Source organism: Lepisma saccharinum, chromosome 2 (genome assembly GCF_977018435.1).
Source record: "Lepisma saccharinum chromosome 2, izLepSacc3.1, whole genome shotgun sequence".
Taxonomy (NCBI): domain Eukaryota; kingdom Metazoa; phylum Arthropoda; class Insecta; order Zygentoma; family Lepismatidae; genus Lepisma; species Lepisma saccharinum.
The window spans coordinates 49,591,885-49,606,394 of record NC_139230.1 but is presented as its reverse complement, the minus strand read 5'-3'; the positions used below and the strand labels follow the sequence as shown (position 1 = coordinate 49,606,394).

Here is a 14,510-nt window from a genome sequence, read left to right as displayed (position 1 = left end):
GAAAATCTAGTATCATATCTCTTTACATTAAATTTAGTGTTCAGTAAAATATATTTGTATTCTGGCTTTCCAGTTCATCATGTATAATTTGATTAAATGGCCGATAAACCTGGTCATGGAGAAACTAGTGATGTATTTTGGTTGCTTGTTGCAGTGCTTCTCAAACTTTGTGAGAACACAATCCAGTAAATTTATTTCTTACAAGTCTATGCCCTGAACCCAAAAATTACACTCAAATACTTTTCTGATCTTTAAAATTTATATGGAAATTAATATGCACCCTTAATTAATATTAATATATCAACTATGATACAATCATAGTTCAATTATGTATAGACTTGCAGTCAAATATAAAATTATATTTAAATTAGTTGTCAGCCCCTGGGTGCAATGGATGTTTATTCAGTTCTGACTGTTGAAATACACTAGCACTAAAACTGAAGCAGCAGCAAATAAAACTGGCTGCAAATGACAAAAAGGAGCTTTCAGACTGAAGTCATAGATGACAAGTGACACAGTCTTCTTCGGTATAAAGCAAAACGTTCACAGCACATGCAAGAATAACAGACCGAAGCTGCACGATGTGACCATTGAGAAAACAGTATAGTCTGAGCAACATGCAAGTGACATGTTTAGCTCAGTGTCACACTTCAGTTCAAAAGGTTGAATGGATTACTGAGGGTCTGCTTCCAAGTGACATATTTTACTTGTTGCTTCAGTCTAAAAGTTCACTGAGAAAACTGTACAGGCCAAGTGACAAGCAACACTTGCAGCTTATGTTGCTTCAGTTCTAAAGGTTGCATTTACTTAAAAGGGTTGGTTTCCAAGAGCACCTGTCGCTTCCATCAAAAAGCTCTGTTAAACAGGTATACGCAAATTTACATAATACGTATACTTTTGCACATGTGTTGTGAACAGTAAAGATTTTTAATTGTCCCGAAATAGCAAATATTTTGATTATTAACATTTGTTTCATATTTATGACATCAACATTTAAATTGAGACTCAAACATGTAAAAGCTTGTTTTAAGTCCATTTCATGGTAAGATGTGCCATATGTTGACATATGGCCACAAGATTAAGAAGGTACAAATGAAGGAAAAGAGGGAAAACAAAATAGAGAGAAAAGTGGCAGAAATAAAGCACATGTGCATAAACAGGGGAGAGAAAATAAACAAAAACGAAGGGGAATTTGGAATGAAATTGGTGGAACTGATAAAAAAGCATGTGGAAAGTAAGTTGGTTAAGTTTCCTGAGCCACCTTCAATTTTCTGCACAAAAATGGAAGATTCCAACTTGCCAGATGAGTTAAAGGAGAAAGGGAAGGGGGAGAAACAGCCAGCTATAACACCTGCAAGGAAAAAGCAGTTTACCTAGGAGGAAATAAGGACACAGTTATTCATTCCTTAGAAGTGTAGAGTGACTAGCCATGTGAGGTTGTGTTATTGTATGTATATCTTAGTGTAGCTTGAAAAAGTTCCGGGAAACCAGAATGAAACATTGCAGATAAAATAAAATAAAAACCACTAATAATAACTGTGTTAGATTATTTTGCATCTATAAGAAGTGGTTATGCAAACCTTTAAGAAGAACTGCATTATGCCTCCTAATTACATTAAATTTATGTTTTTATGAAGAAAAAAAATTAATACAGAAATATTGGGAACACTCTAGGAAACGTTGTAACGTATTTTCAACACCCTAGGAAACATTGTAATGTATTTTCAAGCAGTTGAAAAATCTAAAAAATAAGAGGTGGTGGGCCTGCAAGCCTCCCCTCCCCCTTCACTTTTTATTTAGCCCTTGTGGCCCTCCTTCCTTTTTATCCTATATATATATACAGGGTGTTGCAAAATACCTGTTACAACGCTTGGGAGGTGGTTCGACAAGTAAAAACGAGGAAAAAATGTCATGTGAAAAAATGTCGAAATCGGCACCGTTTGCGAGTGACAGGCATGCGAAAATCGCCTCACACCATGCGTAAAGTACAATAACTCAAGAAGGAAGAAAGATATCAATGTCGGAATAAAAGAATACAAACAAAATCGTGCCTGACGAATACAATGGTGCAGCAATTGAGGCCCAGTGTAAATTGCGCAAGGTGACTCTCAAAGAAAGTGGGGAATCCCGATGGAAAATATAGGAAATTTACTACTATTTTCTACATAATGTTGAGATCGGAATGTAGGCAGTAAAAAATGACGACGTATGTCCACATGTCCCACTACTGCTGGGACACCGTCCCACACTCGGGAAATAGGAAATTCACTCGAAAATGACGCTATGCCGTCAAATGACGCTATGCCGTCAAATTACGCTCAGATTGATTTCAGCTAATTGGTACAGAAAGCTCCACTAGAGGCGCTGTGAGTGTAGGTCACCTGTTACGTATTAGTGTTGGTGGATACTACGTAGAGACTGTAGTCGACCGTTGTTTTTCCTGTCTTGTTCTGCGTCTCGCAGCGTGGAGTTTAGTCTGGCATGTGTGTATGGTTGAATTGCGCTAAGGAATACTGTACGTAGAGTACGTATTCCCGTGTTCTTTCTCGGTTTGCAACAACTGCGTGGACACCTGTGTGACATTACGTGGGTGCTAATCACGGTAGTTGTGATCCATCACTCGGAGGGAAAGTGCCCCTGTTTCTGGGCAGTTCTCGAACAAGACAATGGTGGAGTACTCTACCCACGAGCTTGCTGATATGCATCTCGTTTATGGAGAGGCAAACCGAAACAGCCGTGAAGCACGTCGTTTGTATCACGAACGTTTTCCCAATAGGCGATTACCAGCACATGCACTCTTTCAAAGACTTGATGCTCGACTGCGTGAAACTGGATCTCTACTACCCCGTAGGTGGGATTGTGGAAGACCCCGCACTGTGCGCACTGTGCAATTTGAAGAGGACGTGTTGGACGCGATACGAGACCGTCCTGACACCAGCACACGTGTCATTGCTCGTACTCAACAAACCCACCATAGCAATGTGTTCCGCGTTCTTCGAGAGGAGGGATTGCACCCATACAAATTGCATAAGGTGCACCACATACTGCCCACGGACTTTCCCCTACGCATGGATTTCTGCCAATGGTACGTGCAACAAACTCTTTCCATTCCAGAGTTCCCAACAATAGTTTTGTGGACCGATGAGGCAATGTTCACCAGGGACGGCATGTTCAATAGCCACAACAGCCACGTCTGGGATATGGACAATCCGCATGCAATCATTGTGCGCCATCATCAACATAGGTTCGCAGTGAATGTGTGGTGTGGCGTAGTAGGTGACCACTTGATAGGCCCGTACATTTTGCCATCTACTTTGTGTGGTGGGAATTATCGGGTGTTTCTACATGACGTATTACCTGAACTTTTGGAAAACGTGCCACTGGCAGGTAGACAACGTATCTGGTTTCAACACGACGGCGCCCCCGCACATTTCGACCGGGGAGCCAGAGCCTTACTCAACGATATTTTCGGCGATCGTTGGATTGGCAGGGGTGGACCTTTACCGTGGCCACCTCGTTCCCCCGACCTCACACCACTGGATTTCTTTGTGTGGGGAGAAATGAAAAGGCTCGTGTATGAAACCCCTGTGGAAAGTGCTGAGGATCTCGTTGCTCGTGTTAGTGCCGCTGCTGGGACAATTGGTGACATGCCAGAGGTATTTGCACGTACCAGACAATCAGTGCTTCGCCGATGCCATCTTTGTCTTGAAGTCAATGGCGGACATTTTCAACAACGTCTCTGAGTATACCGGTGTTTGTGTGAGCCCCTATCAGCACCACATAGTGTCCTTTAGTGAAAGGTACGAGTGAAGATGCTGGATATCGCTGTACTTCATACCGTCGATCTGCATGTGCGGAGGTTGTGCGCTTCTCAGTGGAATCCCTTCCAGATGTGCTGTGCCTGGAAATGTTACATGCCATTGTGTGCGTTTTCTCGCCATTCTCCGTCTTCATTCCTTCGAGGATTACCCACTTTCTTTGGGGAGCTCTCTTGTAGTATATGTACAGCCTAACGACATGTGGCCATTGTTTAACTTTTGTTTTTCGTACTGCAAAGTAGTGTGTCAACATTAAGGGATTGAAAACTTTTTTTTATGATTTTCCAGTATTTTTTTCCATTTGGGATGGTGTCCCAGCAGTAGTGAGACATGCGACAAATTGGTTTCTCTTCTTCGAACCGCAATGTGAACCGTGTACAACAGGAGATTTGCAGTTATTTTCCTATTTCCCGGGTGTGGGACGGTGTCCCAGCAGTAGTGGGACATGTGGACATACGTCGCCATTTTTTACTGGCTACATTCCGATCTCAACATTATGTAGAAGATAGTAGTAAATTTCCTATATTTTCCATCGGGATTCCCCACTTTCTTTGAGAGTCACCTTGCGCAATTTACACTGGGCCTCAATTGCTGCACCATTGTATTCACCAGGTACGATTTTGTTTGTATTATTTTATTCCGACATTGATATATTTCTTCCTTCTTGAGTTATTGTACTTTACACATGGTGTGAGGCGATTTTCGCACGCCTGTCACTCGAAAACGGTGCCGATTTCGACATTTTTTCACATGACATTTTTTTCTTGTTTTTACTTGTAGAATCACCTCCCAAGCGTTGTAACAGGTATTTTGCAACACCCTGTATATATATATATATATATATATATATATATATATATAAAAAATGAAAGAGGGGGAGAGGAAACACTCACCGGACAAAGAAAAAATTCAAATTTTCGTGATGGTATGTCACATCTTCAGGAGTAGAGAGATGTTGTATAACTAAGTGACCAGAGGGAAGAGTAAGCATGACCTGCAGTGTTGCCAGGTCCCAAAGGAAAAAAAAAGGTGTTGACAGTACCACAAAAAAAATGGTTCTTTCGTCAGGCTTGTCGAAAACTGTGAGTGGTGGTGGTGGGGGGGGGGGGGTTGGTTGGGAAAAGGTGGTGGTGAGGGTGAGGATAGGGGATGAGGGGCGTTACTGGGTGGCCTTGTTCAGGCCTGGAGGTGTGGTTGCATTCATGGTCGATATGTAAGCTCTCTCCCATCTTCTACGTATTGAGTTGTTGGTGGATTGGAGCAAGGAGTGGACGATCGCTACCTAGAAGCAGTCATTAAAAGGAATATTGTGGTGACTGGTGTGAATGGCAACAGCAAAGTCCAGGTTTTGGGTAGAGGAGCGGTGGTTGTTGATGCGGAGGTTCAGGGCTGTGGATGTTTCCCCCAGGTAGAAGCTCCCACCACAGATGTTGCACGTGAGGATATAAATTAGGTTAGAACTGTTATATATATACATACATATACGAGGCCCATGTCAAAAAAAGAAGGGCCAATATTTTTTCAAAAACAAAAAAATGAAAGGAGAAGAAATTTCTTGTGATTGATAAACAAGTGCATACCTTGGCTATTTTTCGATGGGGTCACCATTAACCGACAAGACATGTCTGATACCGTGGCACAAGCTTCCGTATACCCTCTGCGTAAAATTCTGCACGTCACTGTCATTGAAACGCTTCGATGCAAGCCACTTTTTCAGGTGAAGAAAAAGAAAGAAATCACTGGGGGCAAGGTCGAGTTTGTAAGGGGGATGATTGAATAGTTTCCATCGAAATCTTTCAATTGTCTCAACAGCAGCTGAGTGTGGCCAGGCGTTGTCATGGATCAGAAAAATTTTAGAGCGTAGCATTCCTCTCCCCTGAATTTGGATGGCGCGTCGCAGATTATTCAGTGTTTCGCAATACACCTCTGCTATAATTGTTCATCCTGGTTCCAAGAATTCCACAAAAATCACACCCTTTTGGTCCCAAAACACGGTTGCCATGATTTTGTGAACTGATGGTGTTTGTTTGAATTTATTTGCTTTAGGAGAACCAGAGTGCTGCCATTGCATTGACTGCTGCTTTGACTCCCCAGTGGTGTACGATATCCACATTTCATCATCCGTCTTTATGTGCGAAAAGAGGTCATCCCCATCCTCCTCCCAGTGGGCCAAAAAATTATGTGCAGCTGTCCTTTGAGCTTTGTGATCGTCTGTCAGCATTTTTGGTGTCCACCTCGCACACAGTTTGTGATACCCCAGGTTGTCAGTCACAATTCGATGCACTGTTTTCGCAGACACTTCTGGAATCTTTGGCGAGTTCAGATGTTGTCAACCGGCGATTGGAACATGTTCCACCAGATCGTCCGTCTGAACACTAGGCCTTCCGCTATGCTCATCGTCATGGACATTGAACGTCCTTCCCAAAACTCTCTGCACCATTGCCTGACCTTCCCTTCACTCATCACTATTGGTCCATAAATGGCACACAATTCCCAACAGATGTCAGCTGCATTCTGTCCTTTGGCATTCAGAAATCGTATGACAGATCTCACTTCACATTTGGCGGGATTTTGTATTACGGCAGCCATCTCATCTTACTGCTACTCGCAAGTATGCAACCCCACTCTGACAATTCTATCTCTGTTGCAAGCACAGAATACTAGGGCATGCTCCTGCGCATGCTCAACTTCATCAGTGTTGCCAACCCTACGTAAAAAATTATCAGCCCTTTTTTTTTTACATGTGCCTATATAATATTAAAAACTTAACACAGGTAACTTATAGTAGGGGAATCTACTGCACTGCACAGGTATCTGATTTTGCTAATCATACAGGATAAGATAGGAACATGCTGCTAATAACAGCATCAGTAAGTATATATACGAGGCACATCCAGAAAGTAAGTTCAGATATAGTTGGAACGCTGCGCTAGTGGTTGGAGCATGACACACACATACAGATAGGAAGAGGTGGTATGTATCTGTAATGTGGTGCAGTCGCATTGTTGTGAAGGGAGTCAATTTGAGAACAGTGTTATACCAGGGTCAAACTATCTCCTGGCTGTATTCACAGCAGAGAACGGTTATTCTGGCGAAATCTTGTTCCCTACTGGCTACTGCAGGGAGAAGGGATTCTAATGTTGCAGACTGTTGCTCAAAGAGGGGGGACAGCGGTAGACCTAATTGGCTGTTTGACCGCAAGTTTCTTCGTAGGTAAAAGTAACAACAGCGGGGCACTGCCATAAAGACAGATCCGCCGCCGGTAATTAGCTTGGTTGATTGATTGATTGATTTGCTTTATTTTACTTTGCTTTTTGTGCCACTTTTGGCTAATTTGCGAAGATGGGGATGAGTGGTGACATGATGAAATTGATGGACACTCACAAACATCCATGCCCAGGACAAGATTCGAACCTGGGACACCTGGTGTTGAAGCACGATGTGTTCACCACTCTCCCACAGGGGCCAGCAGGAGTTAGCTTGGCTCAACTCTATGAGAAAGATCACAGTTCTCATATACTGACTGCGTGCTGCAATCAGATTCTTGTACGCTCAAAAGCAGATGCCGGCAGAGATCCACCGGAACTTGTGAGAGGTGTAACGACTAGATGCCATAAGTGACAGTATGGTCAGACTATGGTGCAGACAATTCATAGAAGGCAGTCCCATCATGCGCGACCCCACACACCTGACCGCAAGTGGGGTCTTCTGCATCACTTAAAGTGCGAGCCCCCAAGTAACGTGCTATGACTTTCATCTCTTCCTTCAGCTGAAGCAGTTTCTGGTAGGACATATGATTTGACAGTAACACTGCTGTACAGATTTTTCCGATTTTGGGGGGGGGACACATGACATGGGCAACAAAATTTAGTGCCACACTACAACAAATACCTGAAGAACAGTGGTGAATATGTTGAAAAGTAAGGTATGGGTCAGTGTAATTAAGACAATAAAATGTCAATGATTACAGACTTTTGTGTTTTAATTTGTGGCTAATTCGAATGTACGTTCTGGACCATCCTCGGATAAAGCTTCAGCCTGTGAAATTCAATAACAGTAGACGAAAAGTGAAAATTCAGTAGAGCTGGCAGAGGAACATTGATTACTGATGAAAATGATATGTTTTTAGAATTGAGAGCCTGAAAATTTGTCCGACAAAATGTCGTATTACATCAGACAAAAAAATTGGATGCATAAGAGTGCCATGCATGCGTTTTTATGCTGCAGTAAGACATTTTGTCGCAATTCTATATTAGTCAGAATCAAGTAAGTCTAGAAGGTTTGCTGGTGGCGAATGATGAAATGATTCTCTCAGGCTATCGGCCAGGTGAGTTGTGGAAAAGATTCCAAGCTTTCAAAATCTTTTCCACAACTCACCTGGCAATAGCCCAAGAGAATCTTTTCATTAGTCAGATTTATCTGATAAAAATCACATTCATCAATGGAGCCTAAATATTCGGTGGATCAAATGTCATTCCATGGCATATGATAAAAAATTCAGGTTGGATAAAACCCCTCATTTGTTTCAATGTTCCTTCAGAACATCCACACGATGCTGTACTATGGTGTTGGACATCTGTCAGACGGTGCCAGAGTGGGTGCACCCTTCTGATCGACAGGTCCAACCCCTTATAGCTCCCATAGACAAGAAGAAAAATATGTCAATACATTTTAAATGTGACATTTAGAGGTTCATCAAATGTGTCTGCCTCACTGGAAATTTCTCCTCCCCTTGCATCACTTGTTTCTGGCACCGTGGTTGTGTCCAATGCATAATAGAAACCTAAACGTTTATGCCAAAGGCTGGCAAGATGATTTCCTGTTTAAGCGCAGCGCTTATTAAGACTTCTTCAAAATCAAATGTCTGGCAGGATCATTGCATCACATTGTATCTACAGTTCAACAAAAAAGCATTTGTCAATCAAAACAAAATTCCCTGACTTCTTTTGACCTCTTCAATTCCCTGACTTTTCCAGGTTTTCCAGGTCTGTCAACACCCTGGATCAGAACTTAAATGACTTTACTCAGTACATCAGAAGTGATTTAACATCACGTACATTGTGCATGGAGCCTTCATGGTCTACTTGGTAGATGCAGGAGACCAAGGTTCAATTATTTAAGGTCAGAATTATTCCAGCCTTGTCCCCATATAAAGTGGCTGTGGCTCACCCAGCCTCAAATCAATGGGTACCTCGGGGCAACCCTGGGTGGAGGGGGTAAAGGCAGCCAGAGTATGGTGCTGATCACATCACCTCCAAAATGGCAGAGATCAAGAATGGGTGGGACCCTACCACCCTATTCCCTAAATGTGCCTTCATGGCACAGTTCTATATGTAGTGCACACACAAATCTACAATTTGCTCTAATCAACTGAGAGTAGATATCAATGAAATTAAAATCACACCTTACCTGGAATTCTTAGATTGAAACAGTTGAAACATGTTATCCTAAGAATTTGGAATATCGTTTTATGAAATAGAGGATTAATTGTGGACAAAGGAAGTTCTATGTGACCCATGTGACCTGGACATTGGAAATAATTCTCATAGCATGTCTTGCAAACATCATCTTTGTCTTTGGTTGGACCTGTGGGGAAAGAGAAATCACAACAATAAATACATACATTATACTCTCAAATATTAATCACAATGATATAAATGATCGTTTGATTTGGTGTTTTAAGTCCACTTTGTGCACACTAAGGCTAATCGGGATTGGACCTACAGTTTAAAGTGGGATCTGAACTAGGGATGGCCAGATCCGGATAATGGCAGATCCGAAATCCGGATCCGGTTGGTTCCAGATTCTAAGGATCCGGATCCTAAAATTTTTCGGATCCGGATCCGTTTTGCCATCCCACATGTGCTTCTTTGGAAAGTAAGAATGTGCTTATAACATATTGTTACCAGCTAATATACGTACATATATGTATAATATACATACATACACATATATATATAGTGTGTGTGCACGCGTGCACGATTTGTAATTAATTAATACACTTACAAGGGAGGTCTAAGTCTCCCCCTCAGATTTCCATGAAACTTGGCAGGTGTATAGAGGCCCCCCTATACGCCTGCCAAGTTTCATGGAAATCGGAGGGGGACACTGAGATAACCTCCCTTGTTAGTCTTACACTTTGTAATTATATAACACTGCATATATTATAATGTTTTATTTTAATTTTTAAAACTGTAACTGTAGAACAATTGTATAATTTTTGTATAACATTTCTATCTTGTTATATGTGTTAAAGGTTTCATCCTGGAATGGAATGTCTCACATTTATGTGTGTTTTCATTTCCAATACATTCGAATGAATACATATTCGTTTCAATGGCATTTACAAAATCACCTCTGACATTTTATATTAAACAAGTAAGATTATCTTTGTGCACGAGTGTGTTAGCCGATGCGTAGCAAAGTATTTTAGGAACAACACTTGAAAAAAATTCTTGTAGGACTAACTAATGAAAAATTTCTTTGTAATCGAAGATCATAATACCTTTTAAGGTGTTGTAATATTATAATGGGATTGCGATACGAAACTTTCGGACCCGGATCCAGATCCGAAACTTTCAGACCCGGATCCGGATCCAAAACTTTCAGACCCGGATCCGGATCCAAAACTTTCAGACCCGGATCCGGATCCAAATGGCTCCGAATCCGAATTTTTCGGATCCGGATCCGTTTGGCCATCCCTAATCTGAACCACTATGTGCCTCCACTGGGTATCAAACCTGGGACCCCTTGATTACAAGGCAAGGATGCTACCACTGTGCCATCGGGGAGGCAATATAAATGATGGGACAAACACAATGAAAAACTTTCATGGCTTACAACAATTCACACTTAAGACCACTAGCTTGGCTAATCACTCCATCATAGACACTGTTACAAAATTCACCAAATTATTTTCATTTCTAATTAAAGTTCCTAATTTCCATTTTTGAAATGGAACTATATTTGAGCAATTAGTTTAGTGATTATTTTTTAATGTTGACCCACATACCTAATAAAGAATCGTATAATCCACCAGGCACAGGATTTCCCAATATATCGAGGGTTACCGGTGTTACAATCTTGACTGCACTCAATTTTCTTATCTGTTCAGAACTGTACAAACCAAATGTCACAGAATCGGGCACAGCATGTTTTATTTTGAAAAATCTGGAATTACGATTTTTGGAGGTCATCTTGAATTAGAACCTGAAAAAAAAACATGTTCAGTTTTATGTTCCACCATAAAAATACTGTTAGACATAACAAAACAGAAAGCCAAATTCTTTGCTTAAAATTTATCAGATCAAAGAAAGAAAACAATAATCACCTTATTTGGTTCATACTACTGTTCTACGTATATATTTTCAACAGAGGAAATAGCTATATCCCAGAATTAACTCTGTCATAGGGTGAAACTACATACTACAACTTGCAAACCAGCAAAATTCAAGTACAAATTTGAAACAATGGTAAATCTCTCACTGGTATAGTTAGCTAGTTAGAATATTTACAGGGCTATTCTAAATGATCATCCCGATTTCAAAGTTTAATATCTCACGTTTATTTAGTCACAATGACATGCAAATTATTTTAAATGAAAGAAAAACCTATAGTTTAAAGTGGATCAGAACCATTATGTGCATCCATCGGGTATTGAATCCAGGGACCCATTCATTACAAGGTGACAATGCTATCTCTACTAGGGATGGCCACTTTTCTTTAGAAAAATCAAAATTGAAGAAACTTTTTTTTTTAAAACAAAAAATGGAAGTACAAAAAACTAAACAGTTTCAAACCAACAGAAGTTTCAATAAACTATTTTTTTTTTTCGAAAAACGCGAGACTAGCTAATTTCTCTTCCCAAAAGTTTTAAAATAGAAAAGTTCAGTTTCAAAGTTTTCTTTTTTTAGGTCGGTCGAGTTTTCAAAAAATGCCAACTTCAGGTAAATGCTACATTTCACTGTTATATGATGGAATATCGTGAGGTAAATTGTAATATACAGCCATTTGGCTGCACTCCTCAGGTGATGTTTCAGTCGGATAAGATGTAGGGCCTTTCGATACGATTTGTGCTCAATGGTGAATTAGCCAAGTAAGTGGTTTGAAATGTGTGTAGTACGTGTGTGCTTCTGAATACTAGCAATATGCAATAATTTGTGTGTAATAAAAGAAAGATTCTTGGACAGGTCAGGTCAACAAGGAAAATAGTATTTTCAAAATACTAAGGTCAGGTTAACCTAACAAGACGACAAACATTTCAAACAACTTGAAATATTTCTACTTTGGCGGAGCTTTTGTATTCACATTTTATACAGTTTGCCCCAAATGATTAGCAGGGTTTCAAGTAGTTGGTATATTGCAACAGACTAAAGTGAATGTCTACATCCTACATGTATGATAAGAACGGTTGTGAAAATTTGCTATCCTGAGCACTTATCATTTGTTTCCCATCAGTTACAGCATCGTAGGTGCATTACAAGATGGCGACTTCTGTGCAGAAGTCCTTTTGCGTAATTGAATTTGTTGATTTGTGGGGTTTCGATCTGACATCATACCTTCAGACTACTTCTTGTGGGGCTATGTGAAACGTACCACCGCTACCTGCCAGACTTGAGACACAGGATAGTTGCAGCTGTTCAATCTATTACTCCAGACATGCTGACCCATGTCTGGGAAGAATTGCACTACCAGATGGATGGATGTCGTGTCACTAAAGGTGCTCACATTGAACATTCATAAGGTACACTATGTAAACTTGTTGAGTTGTTGTTTACTCCCATATAAGTTTTGTCATTGTACACAATTGGTTGATTGATTGAGTTGGTGTTTTAAGTCCACTTTATGCACAGTGGTACTAATTTACTATCCTTCGGACACATTTATTTACTTTTACAGAAGAAACTACTTACCGTAATTAGTTCCTGTAGCATTGTCGAACATCGGGAAGGTGTTTTGTGTGATGTGGGAATGTTTCATAGCTGAAATTCATGTTGTTCGTTGAAAATTAATTCTCCGACGGAGAATGGCTAACCCCACGAACCATTGGCGCGTGGATAGGTTAGTTCTGTTAGGTTAGGAAACATAGTTCAAATTTGGTGTCATGTTAGTATCAGGTCTAGAAATTGGAAATAATTGGGAACCATTGGCGCTAGCCCCGCGAACCATTGGCACGTGGTTAGGTTAGTTCTGTTAGGTTAGGAAACGACGAATTAACCTTACCACGAGCCAATGGTTCGCAATTATTTCCAATTTCTATATCCTGATACTAACACGACACCAAATTTTAACTATGATTACTAACCTAACAGAACTAACCTATCCACGCGCCAATGGTTTGTGGGAGAATTAATTTTCAACAAACAACATGAATTTCAGCTATGAAACATTCCCACATCACACAAAACACCTTCCCGATGTTCGACAATGCCACAGGAACTTATTACGGTAAGTAGTTTCTTCTGTAAAAATAAATAGATGTGTCCGAAGGATAGTAAACAAGTACCGAAATGAGTGCTAATGGAACCTAACCTAACAGGTTGAACCTAACCTCGTAGGCATACCTTGTTCCCGTCAATGGTTAGTGACAGAAAGTGTAAAAAGAAAAACTTACTCACCGTAGGGATGCCGGAACGCCGGCTGTCTGCTAGCACGGTTTTGTAAACGGCCAAGAAGGACGTAAACTAGACTCTACCCCAATTTCTAGATCCTGATACTACCACACCAAATTTTAACTATGTTTGCCTAACCTAACCGAAACTAACCTAAACACACGTCAATGGTTCGCAATTATTTTGAAATTTCTAGAAGTTTCCGATAAATTTTAACTTCAGATTCGTCATTAGCAGGCCTCAATTAGTAAGTATATGAAGAAAATCGGAGAGGGGTCCGGTCATCTTAAGTCATACCCAAAATACAGACATCTTTCAACAAAAAGAATATTAAAACAAATTTCGGGGAAGTACACCAGATGATCCACATTTTCTATTCAGCATACTGTCAATGCAGAAGGATTTCATATAAACCTTACTTTATAAATATTGTTAGCATCGTAACATGCCGAAAATTAACAATAAAACTTTCCTTACCATTTACAAACTGTTTTTGAAATAGGACAATACTGAATCATTTATCACGACTCCTTCAAGGATGGACAGCACATACATGTGTTTCGGACCGGTTCAGACATGATGCAGAAACAAATGAATTACGAAATTCGTGTTTTGTTTTTGGTCTTACTTATCGCACACTATAGTTACTACCTTTGTCTTCTAACGTCATAGGGTTTTCGTTTTGTTAGATTAAGCATGTTGGATTTGGAGCTCTTAGCATAAATAAGCATTAAATACATTGAAACTCTTGGTTCTTAACCAAACAATATATTACTTATGCTAAGAGTCCTGAACCTAATATGCCTAATCAGTAATCACGATAATATTTATCTATGTTTAGTTCTCTTATCCTAAATAATATTTTTTCATTGTATTTATGCTAATGGAACCTAACCTAACAGGCCTAACCTAACCTCGTAGGCATTGATCCTCTGACGTCAGAACACAAGGTAGCAAAACTGTTGTGCGACAAGGTTGAGCCGCACATGTACAGGGTCAACGAAGCTTGTAATAAGGTGTGTTTTATACAGCGTATATTGATCTTCTTCTTCTTCTTCTTCATGCCCCTCACCGCTTGAAT

General features: G+C 40.3%; 1 protein-coding gene across 1 annotated transcript in view; it reads right to left on the bottom strand.

Moving 5' to 3' along the window:
* LOC145984027 (DNA-directed RNA polymerase I subunit RPA1-like) overlaps positions 1 to 14,012 on the bottom strand; it is a 314,984-nt gene extending 300,972 nt beyond the window's left edge. Inside the window, exons 1-3 of the mRNA XM_083117344.1 lie at positions 13,907 to 14,012; positions 10,831 to 11,027; positions 9,228 to 9,404 (exon numbers count right to left, since the gene is read on the bottom strand). Of these exons, the coding sequence (XP_082973470.1) occupies positions 9,228 to 9,404; positions 10,831 to 11,014 (361 nt within the window). The 5' untranslated portion in view covers positions 11,015 to 11,027; positions 13,907 to 14,012. The remainder of the gene's footprint in view (positions 1 to 9,227; positions 9,405 to 10,830; positions 11,028 to 13,906) is intronic.
* Positions 14,013 to 14,510: the final 498 nt, after the last annotated feature.